Raw genomic sequence first — 20,785 nt, 5'->3', positions numbered from 1 at the left:
TATCTACAGTCATTCGTTTTTCAATTACAATAAAATAAGAAAATTGTTACATGAGAAATCAAGTGAATATCAAATGTTGTATAAAAATATAAATTTCAGACGCTCATAAAAATTTAATGTTTCTATTAAAAGTTTCTTGTAGACATTTTTTTTTTTGATAAAGGTAGACAAAATTATGAGTAATCTTATATTACATTTTCAAATCTTAGATTTAAAAAGAAAAATTTTTATGAATTCTCAACTCAAAATAATTTGCTAATTTTCGTGATTTTTCAGTATTTTGTCAAAATTTGAACTTTAAATGCTTATAAATAAAAACTGTGACTAAGGATTTTTAATTTTTTTCATCTGCCTATGAAACAATAACCTAGGAGGCTTCTATTAAATTTTCAAGCTTTATTTTACTCAACAGATAAAATTTTATTAAAAAAAACTAAAAAATTGAAGACTGACAATATTCAGTAAACAGATCAAAATAAGTCTAAATATTTGGAAAATGTTATGGTGTATAGAAAATGCTAATATAAACATTCAGTCAAAATTTCATGTCCCTACGGTCATTTGTTTTAGAGTTGCACCAAAAACCAAATCAAATTTCTCGAAAACAGATTTTGCGTAAAAATTCCCGTTTTTACTTAATTTTTCTTTTGTTTTTCACGTCGCTTTTGAAAACTACTGGGAAATTTTTACTTTTGACCCCCCAAAGTATCAACTAGATTTATTTTACTATCAGAAAAGTTACTGTTGAAGGAAATCCAAGCACTTTTACTGTCCTAAAAGGTGATGACAGACACAAAAAAAAAAAATAAAAAAAAAAAAAAAACACACATCATTGTAAAATCAATACATTCATCGCTTCGCTCAGAATCTAAAATTTAAAATATTGATTAGAACAAAAATTATTTCATCTAGCAGGTCCTTGCTGTCAGTCTGTATGTTAACCATATAATTTCAAATGTATGTTTATGTACTATATTTTTATGAGTGAAATAGTAACAGATTAAAAAATAAATTATCACAACTATTTTAACATATTTAACTCTCCAGTAAATTATATTTATTTAAAATACTGCTAGTTCAGAGTGTTCAGACTTTAGAATAACATGGTCCATCTCTTCTCTTTGAATAGCCCAAATCAATAATGCCATTACAACTATTTTTATTCAGTTATTTCGGTTTTTATTAAAGATTTTTAACTCTAGGTGATTTGGATTAGAAGTAGAACAGATTAATGATGGAAAATATAAATTATTAAACTCTTGTATTTTTTTTTTTTCAATAATATAGGTTATGTAGATCTTGTTATTTGTTTAATATTATTCATTATCGATTTGTTATTAAATATTTAATATTGAAATATTTAATTTTCATATAAAAACACCATAACAGTTTTTGAACAACACAATTTAACTAGAATATCTTCGACTATTTTACGAGCTCCCACTTGTTTTATAACTTACAAATTATAAACTCGGAAACAATGTAAACACGCTCCACATTCATGGGCAGTCTTTTATCCTGCTAAAGATTACGTTATCCTATGTTCATAGTTATTTTGTTGATTTATAATAAAATATTATTAGGTATGATTATGGCTACGCAAATAAGTAATGACAATGTATCTGTGATCTTTTCTATAAGACATTAAATATTTAAATAAGCTAAAGATTTTTTCATAATATTATGTTACTGTTATAGTAGGGAATGTTGGAAGTTAGAACATAATAGCACAGAATAAAACAATAGCAAAGAACCCACATATTATATTCCTCAATATACAGTATGGTGCAACATTTTTGTATTTATAGATAATTTTTACTTCAAAATAATCAAAATATAATAGATTATGGAAAATTTAATATTCATCGCGATTTAAGATAATTATAGTACTAGTGTAATAGTGGTGGGTTGTTAGTCGTTACTGCTGTATTTGGTACAATGTGACGATTACATTGGTGGAACGAGTTCCACGTTCGTTCCATCGGTACATTCAGTACAAAGTTACCAACTACTACAAAATGGTCCCTATCAGCCCTATACCGACATCGAGTCTGTACCGAATTTGGTGTATAATGGGCATACGAAGCATAAAAATCCATTGCAAAAACGAGTACCCATTTAAATTTGTACTATGATCGTTCCGCGCGGAACAATACGGATCACGAGTGTGAGTACAAGACACAAGTGTAACTAAATAAAGAATGTGCCGATTGTACGAATGTAACAAGTATTTTGGAATCGGACGAATCGGTACTATATACTATATTATAGTTTATAGTAACTGTACCGATTAGAACGATTCCACAAAAAGAACGATAATTCCCACCGCTACGATTACTTGTAAATCTGTGTCAGATACTCAGAATCAGATTGTCAGAATGGAAATCATTTACGATTCACGAAATTTTTTTTTGAACCACGGTTCCACCTGAGTTTACCGTGGTTGTGATACCTAAATACAATGTCACCAACTTATAACATAAGTTCTCCTACACTGCATTTTGTAGTATTTGCGGTTTTTCAGGTTCAATCTTCAATGTTTTCATGATTTGGTTTGAAACGTTTGTTTTTAAAATCATTTTATTAAGTTTATTTTGTGATACAAATTACATATAAGCTCTGTAAAATCTAAAATGTTGATTTTTCAATCGTATAATTAATTACAATGTAATGGATTAATTTAAGATACAGAAATTTGTTCGCAAAACTCATACGTGTTTACATATATTCAGTGATATCATTTTTTAAAGTTTGTTAAAATATAACCCTCGCTACCATGTATGATTTTATTTACCTTTAGTAGAATTAAAATCGTTATTATTTAATACATACATGTTTATTATTACGTTATACTTATTGCTTATTTGCTATAATATTGTTATTCATTATATGAGATTAATATGTACTTTTATGATATTTCTAGGTCTCCTCCAATAAGAAATTTATCACAAGATAGTAGAGATTCCTTGTTGCATCAATTGCAGAAATTCATTTCATCTGATACAAAGTGTAAATTTAACTACCTAATTAATTAATCATATACAGATTTGATTTGTAATAACTTATTGTATAGGATGCACGCTCACCCCCTTTTTCTTTTTCAATGTTGCAGTTATTCAAAATCTGATCATTGGAACTTTTTATGTACTTATAAAACCATATTTTATAATTGAGATTTGTTTGTACTACTAAGGATTCCTGTGGAGATACATACTTTTGTTTTCAAATTACAACCTCCCTTTTCTCCTATAAATTATTTAGTCGATAATTTTGTTTAACCTTTTTGATGTATCAATATCAAAATTTGAACAAGTAGATTTTAAGTTACTTTACTTTGTGTACTAAGAAGTAAGAATAATTGGTTTATAATAATAAGTTAGTAAGATATGAGGTCTATGGTTGCTTGAACATTTTACTATTTTACTATTTAAGTAATTTATATTAATGTATCAATATTTATAATTAAAAAAAAAAAAAAAATCCAAGTATATTAAATACTATATCCCGTTATAACATCTATTTTATTAGGAATATTATTCTTAGTATTAATATTTTAATAACTGAAAAAATACTTGTTCAAATTTTGGATTAGGTATATGGAAATGTTAAATAACATTTTCTACTAAATAAACAGTTAATTAAGTTATCATTTGAAAAACAGAAGTTTGTTTTTCCACAGGACACTCCAAATTAGTACAAATAATCTAAAGAACTTAAAAATAAGGTTTTAATATTTAAAAATTCCAAAAATAAGAATTTGAATAGTTAAAACGTATAACATATAAATGTATTTTATTTATGTTTTGCTATTTACTATTTTTCAAACTGGTTAAACCCTTATCATGTTGTACTTATAAATATGCTTATATTATTATTATTAATTCTTCATTACTATTTAAGTTGTTCTTTATACTCCAAATAATAATATTATATTGAATAATAATGGTTACATCATTATACATTAAGAATAAAATTCAAATTTCAGTTAAATCAATTTAAATTTCAATTAAAAGTTCATGCTTCAAAAAATTATAAATATTAAAAAAAAAAATGCTATGTTATTCCTTTGGAACTTCTAATGACAATATTGCTATTGTTCTCTATCATTTTATTAATTCTGTAAGTTCAGTTCACATTTTAAATATTTTAACTTTTTTTCAGGTAAACTTTTCAATAATTTTTTAAAGAATAATTTGATACAAAATTTAAAACGTTTTATCTAAAATAATATATCAATATACCATATTATATTATTTATTGAGTATTCTAACATTTACTATTTTTTAATATTAGATTAAAACTTATTGTATGTTGAATTCTTAATAATTTCTATAGTTAATATCTTAATGAACTTAGGGCCATTCTTACAATGTCCGGTTAAGAACTTTAACCAGACATTGTAACTACAGCCCTTATTGTTTTATTTTTTTTAGATTCTCTTAATTTATGAAAACAAATAATTTAATATAGTTAGTATTGTTAATTAAAAATATACATTAATTTGTTTTAGCTTATACGTTTCCATCATCATTGACATCCGAAGAACGTAAATACTTGCATTTAAAAAGTGCTGAACTTGGATTAAAATCTAAAAGTTATGGGTTAGTATCACTTCATTAGAAAATAATTATCTATATTATGTAAAATAATATATTCAAGTTTTAGTTGTTTCTTTACCTATCTAAATACTTAATACAAAATATTTTTTAATTATTCCATCCTTTTTATATATCTAAAATACAACTGTACTCAAATGTATTAATTGAAGCATCGTTTTATTCTACGGTATATTTAAAGAAAAAAATGTTTTAAAATGTATATTAGTTATAATTTAGTATAATATCAAATTTAATGTAACACATTAAGGGACCAATAATTTCAGTATGTTTGTAAACTTATGGTACCTATCAATTTAAATATATATTTTAATAATATTAGTTTTTAAAAATATATAATTGTAAACATAGTATAGTTTAGCAAATTTATATTCTTGAAACATTTAAAAAAAAATTACATAATGTTATATAATATAATATCCATATCATAGACAAAATACTCCAAATAAACATTTAAAAAAAATAAGTGAATAGCTTTGATCATATAGCATGGATAGACCATGTCCTGATAACTTGAAGTATATATAAGCGACAAGTCTCTGGCGGAGATGCTTGATGTGCGAAGACAACTGCGTATGTGTAATGAGAAATGCTGCATATTTATGTAATATGTGAATTGATATATACATATATAAATATAAACCAGCAGCTAAATATGTGACGATTCCCTAACGCATGTGCACATCAAGCGTCTCCTTCAGATACTTGTCTCTTATATGTGCTTAAAATTGTGAATGGGCAAGATAGGCAAAGCTCCATCTATAGTATATGATCTAAGGTGAATGGTAATTTAAGTTGTACTTTGTAGTTTTTACAACTGTATTTTGTTATTTAATTATTTAATGAATTATTATTTAACTAAAAAAGTAAATTTGTGTGATTTGAAATTAGTGTTTAACATGTTTTTATAACAATTTATTGATACATTTGACATTAGTACACAATTTTAGAAACCACTGGCTCATCCATATCCCTTGTTTCTTTGAATTAAATGGTAAATACCTTTTTTCTGTTATAAAAGTTTAACAGGAATTAGTTATTTATAAATTAGTGATAATATATTCTAAATTAAACAGTGCAACACTCTTTCATAACATTGATGTAATTTGACAAAAGTTATGTTATTTAAGGTTCAAATTTGTTCAAAAATTATATTTTTCTGTATTATATTACTATTTAACAAATGAATCTTTAAATTTCTACTAATATCTATTAAATTTAAATCATATTAATTGCATTGTTTGTTTTTAATCTGAAAGTTAAAATGTGCATGTATAATAGTATATAATTATAATATTCGTATTTTTTTTTTCGATTTCAGAAAACCAGATCACCGATCAATAACTATTCAAATGGATAAAAAAAAAGTTAATAATAAGGCTTGTAGTATAGAAGTATCTGTGACTTCAAATGATATAATAAAAAAAATTTGTGATCATGTTCCTATTACTAAACAAATGTATGATGAATTACTTCCTAATCCTATGAAACCATATCGACGAATGGCGGGTAAGTAAAAATGGTTAATTTCTAATTTATACTCTGTTACAAAAGAGAATGGTCACTTTTCGCGCATACAACTGATGGCTACAGCAGTGCAAAGGCCAAACTTCTCCTCACCTTCCTAGCCAACAATCGTCAACAAAGTTTGGCCTTAGCACTGCCGCAGCCGTAAGTTGTATGCACGAAAACTGACCGTTCTCTTTTGGAACAGAGTATAGGTTCATAATAATGGTCTATGATAAATTATAATGTTACTCAGTTTATGAGTAATATACTTATAAACAATTAATTACTACATATAATTTTAATATTTTTATCATTTATACTTTGTACCTAAAAATGTTCATAGCTTAGTATGAATTCTGGAATATCAAGGACTGCATTAATAACAAGTAAAACAGAATGTTTAATATTCCTATTTGGTACACCTATTTAATTTTTATAGTTCATCTAGGTTTGTTAAAATGAATAAAAAAAGTAATTGAGGTAAAATATGGAAGGTGTTACTCAACCTTTTTAGGTGCAGACTAATGTTTGAAATATTTGCAAAATATGATGGTTTTCTTATTTTTCAAATAAAATTAAAATCTTAGGTTTTAATATAAAAACCTTACTTTTAGAATCCAGCAATGTTAACATAATAAAATGTAACAATGTTCAAAATAATTTTCGGAAATTTATTTTTATAATTTCTATAAATTATGTATATGGTTTGTACATAATTTTGCAATTCTGATTGAATATTTTCTGTGATATTCTTCAATTTTCTGGTTAAGTTAAGAAACAATTTTTTTTTGATTGATCATTGAGCCCGGTAACTATGGCCATTAGCTCTTTGTTTCTTTGTATCGGAGGGTACTGTTGGTTGGTAAACACGTGTGTGTAGTTTTGGAAGATTTTCAAGTGGGCACCCGTAGGTATCTGCCATGCCCAGGTGAGGGATGGCGGTACTTGTTCTCTGGACACCGTGACTTTCCCGAAGAAAAATGCCGCCTGTAAACCAAGGTTTGAACCAGTGCCGATGTGCGCCATAACCTAGGAGAGGTTGAGTGTTAAAGTTAAGTGCAAAACCTTGCAATATGTACTTAAATATTTGACTTAGGAGGATGTCACACCTGCTTGTCTTGACTCTGTCTTACACACGCACGACATAGACAAAATGTGTTTACGCAGTTTGAGTAGAACTTGCTCAATTTTGCTATTAGAATAAAAATACCTATTACAAAATTAAAAGATATTTTGGAGGGCAAGACGGTGGTTTTTTTTTTAAAAATATTGAAATTTTTGCTATTTTTAAACAACATAATGAACGTTATTTTGGGGATGATGGAAAACACTCAACAACTTGCCCTAAAAAATATTGTCACAATTCAATTTTATAATAAGTATTTTTACTCTAGAATCAAAATTGAGCGAGTTCTACTCAGACTGTCTATGTTGTATATGTGTAAAAAGAAGACAACACATGCGGGGGTTAATGTCCTCTTAATAAATGTAGATGGTACATATCAAAATGTATAGAATAAAAAATCTGTAAGGTACCTAATTAAATAGGGCCCCCATTAATATTTATTTCTTAAATTTAATTACATCCTATAAGCTTTAATTAAATATAAATTTAACCCTAGATCATACTCATTTAAAATATTCATGAGAATACATACACACTGTCTTTTTAGTTACACACAGTATGGCGAACATCATAGTCAACTAGTAATAATATCACCAGTCACAATAAAAATATCATAAGTATCAATTTTGTTTATCGAGCAGCAATTATTAGAAACAATTTAAAAATAACCCATAATTGATATTTTTTTTACGATCACGCACACTGTCTTTTTGACCGTATATTAATAGGTAATGTCTGGTAATGAACTTTGAACACTTCTATATTACTGACATCAGATGGTATACAGTTGTGTGTCGTATCTAATATCAGTCTATCACCTAATTAGAACGTACTTAGGTTAGATGATGTAAATATTTTGAATTTTTGAAACAACGAACAAATTTTTAAAAGCTCTGTCTTTTATACCGTAAAGCGTGTGCTCCAGGGTTAAACTTAAGTATAGTTTTTGTTATGTTAAATAAAATAAATACATATTTTATGTTATTTATCTATTATGTTTAAAATTAATTAATTAACAAATGTCTTGTATTCTTTATTTTATTTTTACATACATATTTAGTGGCAAATTGTAAACGGAATCTTCCACTTATGTGTGATAAGCCTATGTCTATACCTCGTTTTGCTGTTGATGAAGATTTATTACAAATGAGAAAGTCTTTACCAATATGGGCAAAAAAAGAACAAATAACTCACGCAATTGAAAATAATCCTGTAGTAATCATTACAGCTGAGACTGGATCTGGAAAAACCACTCAAGTAAGAACAATTGAAATGTTTTATAAATTATGTCAACTGTCATATTTATAATATTTACTTCCATGATTATACAGCATTATTTGTATTTTATATAATGAGAAGTGTTCAATATATTTTCTTTCTAGATCCCACAGTTCATAATAGATGATAGTGCTGCAAAAAATAAACCATGCCGGGTTATATGTTGTCAACCAAGAAGGATTGCAGCCATATCAATGGCTGATAGAGTGTCTAATGAGCGTGGAGAAAGTATTGGAATGAGTACTGGATATCAAGTTAGACTTGAAAGCTGGTAATATAATAATTTACATTCTTAATATAGATCATGTTATTAATATTTAAACTTGTACAATTATAAATGTAGTGTTAGTCAAGATACAACAATTATATATTGCACAACTGGTGTATTGACAAGGACACTTATGGATCGGCATCAAAAAGACAATGAACCCAACAAAGGAATGTTGATGAATGTTTCCCACGTAATAGTTGATGAAGTACATGAGCGTGATAAACATGTGGATTTTCTTCTTATAGCTTTACGTATGATTTTACCAAAATATAATCATTTGAAACTTATTTTAATGTCAGCTACAGCAGATATACACTTATTTTCTAATTATTTTAATAACTGTCCTGTATTGAAAGGTAAATATCAAAATACTAAAGTATTTCCAAAGTTAATATTTATATTAATATAATATGTATTATATTTTTAGTGGAAGGGAAAATTTTCCCAGTACAAGATTACTTTTTAGAGGACATTTTGGACACGTAAATACAATAATATTTTAATTTTAATTTTTTTATCCAATAACATGATTTTTGTTTTATAGAATTAAATACGAGTCTCCATCAATGTCAAGAATAAAAAATAAAACTAAAATTGGTTATTGGGATAATGATATTGTAGAAAGAACTGTTGAAGCTGTTCAGAATATGAACCTTATAGAACCAGTACTAAATAGAATAAATATATATATATATTTATTAAGCTTCTTCAACGATATATTTTTGAATATCGATATTGTTTTGTTTTGTGCAATATTAAATCGTGTTATGGAAAAGAAAAAAAATATAAAAGATATCTCTATGACTAGTAAACAAAATGTTTTTAAAATAAATTGTATAAGTTTATTGGTGTTAAAAACAGGTTATCAGAAACCTGATAACTTGAAAACCAAAAGACAGTGGGCCATCAATTAAAAATTAAAAATAAATTTTGATTACAATTATTCAATATTGTACAGTATATTTTGAGTATGGATATCTAAATTTAAAAGTTTGCGATATTGATATTGTTGAAGAAGCCTGATATTTATAATTATAATGTATTTTAACATAATTTTTTTTCTTATTAGATTACTACACTGATGCCTGATCAAGAATGGTTAAAATCAGAATTAGATGATTGTATGCATCAAATTTGGTTCAATGCTGAAATTGAGCAAATTGATAGAATGATTTATTACATTATGTCAGAAGGAATCCCAGTAGATTATCAAGTATTTTTATTTATTTTTTTATTATTCAATATTAAGTACTTCACATGTTTATTAGGGTGGTCCTTATTTTTTAAATTAAAAAATGTTGATGCAGGACCCTCCCATTTTTTTAAGTGTTATGAGAAAATAATTTGTGGTGAATTGGGTTATGATGACTTATATCCTTCCCGTGCCGCAAGAGGGGTGAAAAATGATCAAAGAGGGTAGTTTTACAGTTTTTCTGATTTAACTTAAAAACCATTGACTTTTTCGTAAAAACTTATAGAACATTTTTTATAGCCTTAATTACTTTCTATAAAAAAGTATACATTAAAATTTCTTGTAAACCTAGTATTTCTGCACGAAAATAGCAAAATGTAATTTATTTGAATCATTAGGTAAAATTGATTTTATTACCTTTATTTTGTTATATTTTTTAATTATTCAAGTATACAATTCAATGTCTTACATAAATATATACAATATATATAAAATATACATTAAAGTTATGGAAATTGAACCTTCATGGACTTTTTCGAGCATTCTGGATACGTTTTTCTGTATTTTTGTATAACCTAAAAAAAAAATTTAAAATTGTTTATATTTTTTAAAAGTTTTGTTTATTATACTAACTTGTAGTAAACATTGTTTTTGTTTTTCATTTTTAGTGAATTTTTCGTTAAACTCTTCCGTGAGCTTCACGCCCCTTTCAGCAGTGTCGTTCACTATATGCAATCCATCAACCACTTTCTTTCCAAATTGATAATATATATTGTTCTTCCAGTCAATTGGATCAATTTCCAAAAACGATGTGTTTATTCCAAGTCTTTTAAATAATTTTGGAGACTGGTGATTTAATAAATATTCCGGGAACTTTTTTGTTAAAAAGTCCCTAACATTTTCTATTTTTAAAACTAATTTATATTGAACATTTTCTTCTTCCACTAGTTCTTCACATAGTTGATTCATGTTTTCATACTCTCTGAGTTTTATTGCAATCAGTCTTCTGTTTTCAGTGGATATTCGTTCATCAAAAATAGAAAATGCCATACACTCGTTACTGAGATACCATAAATGGTTTAAAAACTTTTTTAAGCATGATGTAGCTATATGCTCATCATCAATCGAATATTCAAATAATCTACCTATTAAATCAATATCGTTTAAAGGGGCCTCACTTACATTCGTTGCCGTAAACCATGACTTGATATAAATTTTTATAATGAACGCAGAGACTCGGCAGATTGCATTTTCTTCGGTTTTTGTCAACTTAAATTCTAATCTTAGCAAAAAGATCTTCAAACAATAAATTGCTTTAGCCATCCACCTTGCTTGATGACATGCACCAGGCTTACGAATTATTATTCCACCTGGTGGTGTTTCACCAAGTGTAATAATTACAAGTTTTAAAAATTCTTCATAGTCATCTCTTGGTTGTTTTTCTTCTAGCATTTTCAAACAAAAAGACAAAATATTTTGACGCACTGGTGACAAAATATTTTTTAATTTTTCATCTGAGCTCCATACAAAAATATTTTTGGTGTTTATTCCATTCCATGCATTCTTAAAACGCTTAAAAACTGCAATATCCGGTCCGGATGATATATGTAACTTTGATTCAACTATAGCTGCTTGAAGAATCAACTCAAAAATATGATGACGACATGCTAAGTGAAGAACATCTCTTCCCAGTCGTTGTTCTAGCAGAGCACAAGCTCCATTGAGTCTCCCTGTATTTGAAGACGTCGTGTCAAATACAAATCCCTGAACTTTATCAAGTAATGACCATTTTTCAAGAGTATCGAATATAGCAGATGACATTTCTAATCCTGTACCAGATGGGATTTGGGGAACGCCAAGAAGTTGCTCAAAATTAGGACCTGTTACAATTATAGGCAAACGATCGACTTTTCCGTATCCTCCAAAAACGGGAAGTATTTTACCATCCCAGTGAACAATGGCAAAATCTACATTCAAATTTAAAAAATCTGACCGCACATTTTCCGCGTTTTCTTCTCTAACACTTTGTCGTGCATTTTTTATAGATGTTCGGTTGATTACAAAAAGAGCCGGGTCCAAAGAAACACTTTCAATAAATGCTGACAATAAATGTACAGCATCCCGATCACTAACCTTGAAAATATAAAAAAATATAAATTCAATACGTTTATCTAGAAAAATTGTTTTAAACTAATATTGAATTTGTATGTTTAACACATATGTCCCAAATACTATTTTACGGCTGACCTAACCTGACCTAATCTCAATAATATTGAATCAAAATCTTAAAATACAGTTGTTAATGTGTTGCATAATAACGTTTTTTTTAAGGTCGCGTAACCAAAACCATAAATATATAATATTAATTTACCTACATCAATATTTACTTACCTTGCACTTATCTAATGCTGCACAAAGCCGTGGTGTCATTATTGATTTATTGGCCCTTTTGGATCCAGATGGGCCAGGACAACGGTTATCTGAATGAACATCACTTTCCTCGCTAACATTTTCGGATTCATCTGAACTTGAATAATATGTTGGTATCTCAACTAAAATATTTATACTTAAATAATTTTATAAGTCATTTTTAAGGAATTTTAATTAATAATTACCTGTGGCGGATTCTGAAATTTGAGAATTGTATTTCTTTTTTTTTGCAATTTCCGTTTCTATTCTTACATTTTTTCTTTTTTCTTTATTTGTTTGATTCATATCTACTCCTAACATGCAACCTGGACGACCGGGATTTCGCTGAGCAATTAAAAATGCTTTGTCGACCTCAATTTTCATTAATTTTAAAGCATTAGAATGAGCTATGTCGAATAGTTTATCCAAATCTTCTTTAAACTCTTGAACTTTTGATTTGTAACTTTCATTTTCGCGATGTTTACTCTTTTCAAGATTGCGCCATAATTCGTATTTTTTTTTTAAATTCTTCACACAATCAGCTTTATCTTTTGTTGGGATACGGGCCTTTTTCCAGAAAATTATACATTCATCGATTACCAAATTGGAACTTTCTGATAGAGTCATATTTATGAATCTCATATTATAAAATAATACTTTCAAGCAGTCCCTTAATGAAGGAAGTTTGCTACCTAATATTTGATTTTTTGTTGAACCGATTAAATGAATATTTTGTCGCCGCATTTTATGTTATTTGACACAATATCGTCCACCAAAAACTTATTGACAACTAACACACTAATAGTGATCGTCTACAAATTACATCAAATAAAACTAAGATAACAATTTATGGCATAAGCTGTGCGGCGTGCGCAGTCGATTGCCGATTGTAAACGAATTATATAGCTAATAATCGCTAGTGATTATTCGATAACAATATTCTGATTCACTGATTATTTTATATTATTAGATTATTCTTTACTATTTAGAGATAAAAATGTCTATTGGGTAATAATAATAATAACTGTAGATTGGCAATATCAAATACACGAGATCGTGACAGCGGTAATTGTTTGTTTCGTTTTAGCTTAAAATTACATACATTCATGTATAACATTGAACTAGCTGATCCAATAAAAACTTATAAATAACATTTTTTTTAGAAAATTAAATGTTACATACATTTCTTTAAGATATTTAATGGTATACTTAAATAATTAAAAAATATAATAAAATAACCGTAATAAAATCAATTGTACCTAATGATTCAAATAAATTACATTTTGCTATTTTCGTGCAGAAATACTAGATTTACAAGAAATTTTAATTTATACTTTTTTATAGAAAGTAAATAAGGCTATAAAAAAAGCTCTATACATTTTTACGAAAAAGTCAATAGTTTTTGAGTTAAATCGGAAAAACCATAAAACTACCCTCTTTGATCATTTTTCACCCCTCTTGCGGCATGGGAAGGACATAAGTCATCATAACCCAATTCACCACAAATTATTTTCTCGTAACAATTTAAAAAATGGTAGGGTCCTGCATAAAAAAAAACAATTTTTTTTTTCTTCTCTTATAAGTAAGGACCACCCTAATGTTTATATGTTATCTAAAAAAATATTGAAAATACATAGTCACAATATTTTTCTTGAAAAATCATCAAAATCTCGAAAATGTTAAGATTATTTTATTGTAGATTCATAAAAATTTTTCTTTTTATATCTTAGATTTGAAAAATTAATACTAGATTTCTCATAATATGTTTTTCTACTGACCATGGCACATTAGAAATGTATAGTGGTGCTTGCCCTCCGCTCTCCCAATATATTTTATCAACCTATGCCTATAAATCTGTTCAATATTGTCAGACAATAACATGTTGAATCTTGAAATTTGAAAATGGATTTTGTTAATATAAAATCCTTAAAAACTAACAAAACTGGTGTTCATTAATAGCATAATATTTTACTTTTTTATTAATTGATTCTATAATAATAAATAAGTAAATATAAATTAAGTATAACACTATAAACTAATGAATTAATTTATATTAAAGTTATAAAACTAAATACTAAGACTAATTAAATTAATTTAATTTTGATATAGCATTCAGATACTGGTGTAACTTTGTTAATGCTTGTAGCAGTTCATGGATTAAATGATTATGTAACTACATTATTAAACATGGGTGCTAATCCAAACATACGAACCAGGGTATTCAATATGGATGCAGCTACATGGGCAACAGAATTTAAACAATTTGATACTAGAGATTTAATTATTAACAGCAAAGGCATTCTTGCACAAACAGATATCCAGAAAAACGAAAATTCAGATGAAGTAGAAGTTAAAGAAAGATTAGAACTATATAAAAAAAGTTTACCTCCGAATATTATAATTGATGCATATTTAATAACCTATCTTATAAAACATATACTTTTTAAAAAAAACGCAGGTAATTTAACTTAGTTATATGATAGTTTAAAATAAAAAGTTAACAATGTGTTTTTGTAGGTTCTATTTTAGTTTTTTTGCCTGGATTTGAAGATATGTCTATGGTTAATAAAGTTATTGTTGAAGAACTTATTACTAAAGACAACTTAAAAATTACAATTTACATGTTACATTCTATGATGCAGGTAATACTTTATATTTTAGTAGTAATACATTTCTAAGTTTTTTAAGTTATATTTAATTTTTTTTTTTTAGACATCTGATCAACGCAGAGTCTTTCAACCTGCACCTAAAGGTCACCAAAAAGTTATATTAGCAACTAACATTGTAGAAACAAGTGTTACAATCAATGATGTTGTATACGTGGTTGATTCTGGGAGAGTAAAACAGGTAAATTGTATTTAATTTTCAACATAACTAAGTATAAATTATTAACTAAAATTATCAAAACTTTAGTTATTATTATTTATATGCTTAGTGATTTAATTATAATTTGTTAATAATATTTTATATTTATAATCTAGAAAGGTTACAATGCTTTTAATGGTATTAGTTGTATGAATGTAAATTGGATATCCCAAAGTTGTGCAAAACAAAGAGCTGGTCGTGCTGGAAGACTATGTGCTGGCGAATGTTATCGTCTTTATACGAGAGAACATCACAGTCACATGGCATCACATGATGTACCTGAAATTCTTAGAATGCCTCTACAAGTAAATATACTTTTAAGTACATTTAATTTACTGAAATAAGAAATTATGATTTGTTGAATATGTTTTCGAAAAGATAGAACAGAAAACAAACATCTTTCTAAAATAATTCAAATCCAATTGACTGGCTTAATGTTTAACAATATTAATTATAAAGTATACTTACATAATACATAGCTATATTTTTGTTTTTAATATTATTGGAAAATTAATTCTTGTATCTGTTTAATATAACATCAAAAACGATTTTGTAGGAACTTTGCATGTTAGCAAAAGTGATTTCCAATAATATGAGAGTAGTAGACTTTTTAGCGTCAGCTATACAACCACCACCGACATTATCAGTTACTTCTGCTCTTGAATATCTAAAAACAATAGAAGCAATGGATGTGAATGAAGATTTAACAGATCTTGGATTTTTTATGTTAGATTTATCTATTGAATCTCATTATGCTAAATCACTAGTATTTGCTATATTTTTGAAATGCCTGGATCCTGTACTAACTATTATTAGCTGTTTAGCTAATAGGTATGATACAATTTTGTAAAATTTATAGTATTTGTAATAATGGTAATATATTATTTTCAGAGAACCGTTTAACTTGACTCTTAATGTAAATATGAAGACTTCGTTAGGATCTATTCGTAAGAAATTAGCCGGTGATTCTTTGAGTGATCATATAGTTCTTTTGCGCCTATATCAAGTAAGAAATATAAAACTAATAATATAGTATATGTTCAGATGGACTGATTATTGCATCTCAAATTTTAGTTCCTTGATTGTTTATTCTTCGTATATTTGGAAAACTTAAAATTCTAAATCGGCTGCAATTTTTAACTTTATTATATTTAAAATAGATAAAATAATAGCTTTAGTAAATATGCATTTTAGAAATTCATAGTTTTATTTTCTACTGTTTACAGTTAAAAATACTTGATATTTGCTTAAAAAATTGAAAGAATTTCTAAAATCTATTATTATTCTGACACCACCAGTCTATTACGTCATTAGTCTGATCGCAGTCTTTTCAACCACATTAATAAGTTTCAAGAATAATAGACATTGTTTAATACATTTTTATTAATTTTATTTAGATAAACTGAATATATATATATATATATATACTATGTATATACTATATATATACTATTTTTGTTGTATTATTTAGGCATTTAATGAAGGAAATATGGTTGATAGTGATTTATTTAACCTTGTTTCACAATCAATTATGGGATTAATTACACAAACTAGAACTCAATTATTAGGTCAGTTAAGAGCATTAGAGCTAATTCAGACTCGTGCTGGACCTAACGATATAAGAGATGTAAATATCAACTCGAATAATTGGGCTGCTGTTAAAGCTTGTTTATTAGCTGGATTGTATCCAAATTTGGCTAAACTAGATAAATCTAATCCAAGACCAATTTTAAAAACAAAGTAATTACTATATTTAATAATAAATTAAGTAACAATAATGAATTTGGTGTCTTGCAATTTAATAGGACAGAAAAAAGTGTTATTTATCACGGATCAAGTGTTTTACGGGAAAATTATGTGAAAGATTTACCATCAGAATGGATAATATTTGAAGAAATGAGTTCTTTCAATACTAAAAAATTTATAAAAAACTGTACAGTAGTATCACCAATGTCGGTGGCACTTTTTTCTAGTGCTATGAAATTACCTCAAGATTCTGTTAAAACTGCAGGTAAATTAAAAATACATATATGATGTTACTTTAAAAATGGTTTTAAAAACAAACTTTTCATCATTATAGATGATAGTGATGATAGTGATGAAGAAAATGAAGACAAATTAGGAACATTAAACTTGGATGGCTGGACTAGTTTTGTTGGAAGCTCAGATGATATTGCAAAAGTCTTAAACATGCGGTTATGTCTAACTCTAGCTTACCGTGAATTTCTTAAAAATAAAATGATCTCCCAACATAGTGTAATTATATTAATTTATATATTTATATTAATTATGTAGGCTTCTTCAACAATATCGATATTTCGATACTTTTTCAGAAATTTTCGTATCGATAATTGTAATATATCGATAATCGATGTACAGCAAGCTAAACTGATATAAATGCCAAAGCTCTTGAATAATATAATCTATACTTATAAAATCCAAATACCACTCACTCACTGATCACTGTATCTCAAAAACTACTCAACGTACAGACTTGAAATTTGGAATAGGGGTTCTTCTCATGTTTTCACCGTGCAATAAGAAAGGATTTGCCAAAATTCGCATTTTAAAGAGGTGCTCAAACAGGGACATTGAAGTTTACATTGGAAATTTTATTTTTATTTATTAATAGTTCCCATTGGTTACAGTCAACAGTAGAAATTATTTGTGTTTGTTTATTATCGGTTGCCATTGGTTTTTTGGGCAGATCAAGTACAAGCTTGGATCAATTCGAATTATTGAAAATTGTCTACCAAGGTGATTGGTGAAAGAGTTGCCTTTGTCCGCGATCCGACGTACTCGGATTGCCTACCGGGGTGGTTGAGTTGCACTTACTGCAGGCTGCAGCATGTTACACCCAAAAGTAGATTAACAATCATCATTTTTTTAAGATTTGCGTTTTTTTACGGGTAATGAAGTGCTATAAAAATTAATACCATTAATACCGTTAGAAACATTTCAATACGTTTTCATTAACCGTTTTTTATATTCACTTGCCGATCACATTAAACGATAAAATTTAAATAAAAAATTATACATATCATTGTCCAAAAACAAAATAAACAACCAATCACGGGCGAAGCTGTGACGGGTCGGCTAGTTGTTAATATAATACCCGCTAGTTACTACCTAGTACCTAGTACCTGTCAATTGAGTATTTGAATATTGACATATTTTATGATAGTTATATAGATAACAGAATATCGATATATCATACCTAATTTTTTTTTTCGATATCGCAATTTAATATCTGTACAATTCAAAACGATATCGATATTCGAAAATATATCGTTGAAGAAGCCTACTATTATGTATTTCTAATATTTGTGTATATTAAATTTCTTGTATAGTCCTTTAGTAATGTTGTTCAATCAGTTGTTAAAATATTATCTGCAGAAGATAGCGCTGTAGGATTGGAGGCTCCAGATGATGTTGGTAAACGTCCTAAAGAGAATAGTAATAAAGGTTAGCTTTTAAAAGTGTATCATAAATCATTGCAATCATCTAAATCTTATATAATTATTACTATATATATATTTGTTTTGTTTATAAGGTCGTCATAGCAAGAATAATGATAATTCTTCATTTTCTTCTTTTCGCAAATATCCATATGGCCAGCACTCTCAAAATAAAAGTAAAACTATATTTATTTATTTTTGTATTTTCATTTAATAAAACAACTTAAATCAACAGGTTATACAGACAGCAGCTCAAGTTTTAGAATAAGTAGAAATAGTTATAACATGCCTAGTAAGTAAACATTGTTGTTCTAAAACAAAAAAAACTTAAACAACTTTTACTATATTTATTTGCATTAAAACGGAACCACAGCGACTGACTTGCACCAGTTATGAGGAAAATTAGGTTTCAAAGTGTGTTGGGGAGATCAGATCAAAATTGGTTGCGTCTGTGATTCCATATACCATTAAATACAATATTTATTTTTATTAAATACAATTATTAGTGGTTAAAATAATTGTTTGATTATAGATATTAGAGGTTCAAGTAATAGACATTATCAACAGAATTATTCAACTCCAAGTACATCTCAGGTTAACAATAACTACAAATGGTAATATCGTAGACTTAATTTTTATTTAAAAACAGTATTATAATAAATATAACCTCACTATAACCTGCATTAAAGCAGACTTTTTTTCAACAAAAATAATTTATTGTTATTTTATTTAAAGTAAAATACTTTTGTTATTTAGTTTCTTAATTACAACCAAATGTATACATTTAAGTAATGAATTGTATTGTTTTAAATATTTATAAAGAAAAACTATGCTCCATAAAAATTAATGAGTTCGTACTTAGTTTTATATGCTGCTTTTCGTAATTAAATATAATTAATTCATTGTAAATCATGTATTTTTAATTAAATTTTTTAGATTTTCAGTATAATTCCTTTGAGAAATGTTTATTATGTTAAATAACATTTATTAATATTCTAAATATTATTAAATCATTTGAATATACCTTTAAATTGCTACTAGTCCTAATTAAAGGGAGGTGATATTTTTTTAATAATTTTTTGAATTTAATTTAAAAAACATGTTTCATTACAAAACATGTAGATTTTTTGTAGTATTTGTATTATTATTACTAGTTGACATGTGATATCGTTAATATTATTTTTTAATTGAACTTGTTCTAATTGTGTTAATATTTAATAACTCAAAAGCTTATAGTTAAAATTATATGAGATAAATATTTTCAAAGTACTTAAGGATTTAAATTTGTATTTCTTGTTATTAATATTGGTGTTTTATGGGTTTTTGGAAAATTTTGTATTTTGTGATATGTAAAGTATTCATTTTTAATTCTGTTAAAATTTTAAATGTAAAATGCATTATTCTATGATCATTATGATCCGTTTAATATTATGTTATTATTAATATGTACAGTATACAGTATTACCAAAGCAAAAGTTTGTTTAGTGAATCAATAAAGTACTAATGTGTTAAAAATATTTTACTTTGTTTGTTTCTCTTTAAAATAAAGTTATTTATTAATTGTAATAATCCACTTATATTTAAACATTTTTGTATATCTAACAAGTTCCTATGTCATCTTTTGGATAGCTCTCTGTAGCTTTTAAACAAATAAAATATAAGAGTTTTTAATTTTTACAAGTAATATACAATCTGTATTATTGATACAATAATAATATAGGCTAAAAGTACAATTGACAGGTAACATTATTGTGATGAAAGGAGCCACCCAATTATGACACTTCCTATGGTTACTTAATTATTATATTTAACTATTTTTGTTTTATACATTTATATATGTTTTTTTTTTGTATATAACAAATCACGACACCACTTGCGCTTTAGGCGTCTTGGAGGATTACCAGGTATGTTAGCGCTGGCCGAATTTTTGATAAGTAGATTCGAATGAGCACCTTGGTGGTTGTGAAATTTTTTATAGAAACATTTAGATTTATCACTTACTGTTTTTAGTCTTAGGTCTGAATGTAGAGAAAAATTAATATAAGAGTAAAATATATATTA

The 20,785-nt window shown here is 26.8% G+C and overlaps 2 protein-coding genes across 2 annotated transcripts; one reads left to right on the top strand and one right to left on the bottom strand.

Annotated features, from left to right (window-relative positions):
- Positions 1-2,522: 2,522 nt before the first annotated feature.
- Positions 2,523-20,238, top strand: LOC132949065 (3'-5' RNA helicase YTHDC2-like). Its single transcript, XM_061019824.1, has 23 exons — positions 2,523-2,778; positions 2,924-3,009; positions 4,511-4,601; positions 5,938-6,125; positions 8,312-8,508; positions 8,634-8,800; positions 8,873-9,156; positions 9,228-9,282; positions 9,345-9,465; positions 9,870-10,013; positions 14,511-14,859; positions 14,919-15,043; positions 15,114-15,248; positions 15,383-15,571; positions 15,823-16,097; positions 16,158-16,272; positions 16,738-17,006; positions 17,072-17,277; positions 17,347-17,522; positions 18,617-18,731; positions 18,820-18,900; positions 18,960-19,016; positions 19,257-20,238. Coding segments are annotated over exons 1-23 (3,513 nt in total). The 5' UTR covers positions 2,523-2,776; the 3' UTR covers positions 19,343-20,238.
- On the bottom strand, positions 11,986-13,297 carry LOC132949067 (uncharacterized). Its single transcript, XM_061019828.1, has 2 exons — positions 12,608-13,297; positions 11,986-12,544 (listed from the first exon to the last, which is right to left on the bottom strand). The coding sequence occupies exons 1-2, from the start codon at positions 13,143-13,145 to the stop codon at positions 12,369-12,371; spliced, it is 714 nt and encodes a 237-aa protein (XP_060875811.1). The 5' UTR covers positions 13,146-13,297; the 3' UTR covers positions 11,986-12,368.
- Positions 20,239-20,785: the final 547 nt, after the last annotated feature.

This window comes from Metopolophium dirhodum, chromosome 7 (assembly GCF_019925205.1).
Source record: "Metopolophium dirhodum isolate CAU chromosome 7, ASM1992520v1, whole genome shotgun sequence".
Classification (NCBI taxonomy): domain Eukaryota; kingdom Metazoa; phylum Arthropoda; class Insecta; order Hemiptera; family Aphididae; genus Metopolophium; species Metopolophium dirhodum.
This window is presented reverse-complemented; position numbering and strand designations above follow the sequence as displayed.

Excerpts from the sequence above, each read along its gene's own strand:
- LOC132949065 (XM_061019824.1), top strand. Across the intron at positions 8,801-8,872 it reads CAAGTTAGACTTGAAAGCTG|TGTTAGTCAAGATACAACAA; the intron begins GTAATATAATAA and ends TTATAAATGTAG. Across the intron at positions 18,732-18,819 it reads TAAAGAGAATAGTAATAAAG|GTCGTCATAGCAAGAATAAT; the intron begins GTTAGCTTTTAA and ends TTTGTTTATAAG.
- LOC132949067 (XM_061019828.1), bottom strand. The coding sequence starts at position 13,145 with ATGCGGCGACAAAATATTCATTTAATCGGTTCAACAAAAAATCAAATA. Across the intron at positions 12,545-12,607 it reads AATTTCAGAATCCGCCACAG|TTGAGATACCAACATATTAT; the intron begins GTAATTATTAAT and ends TAAATATTTTAG.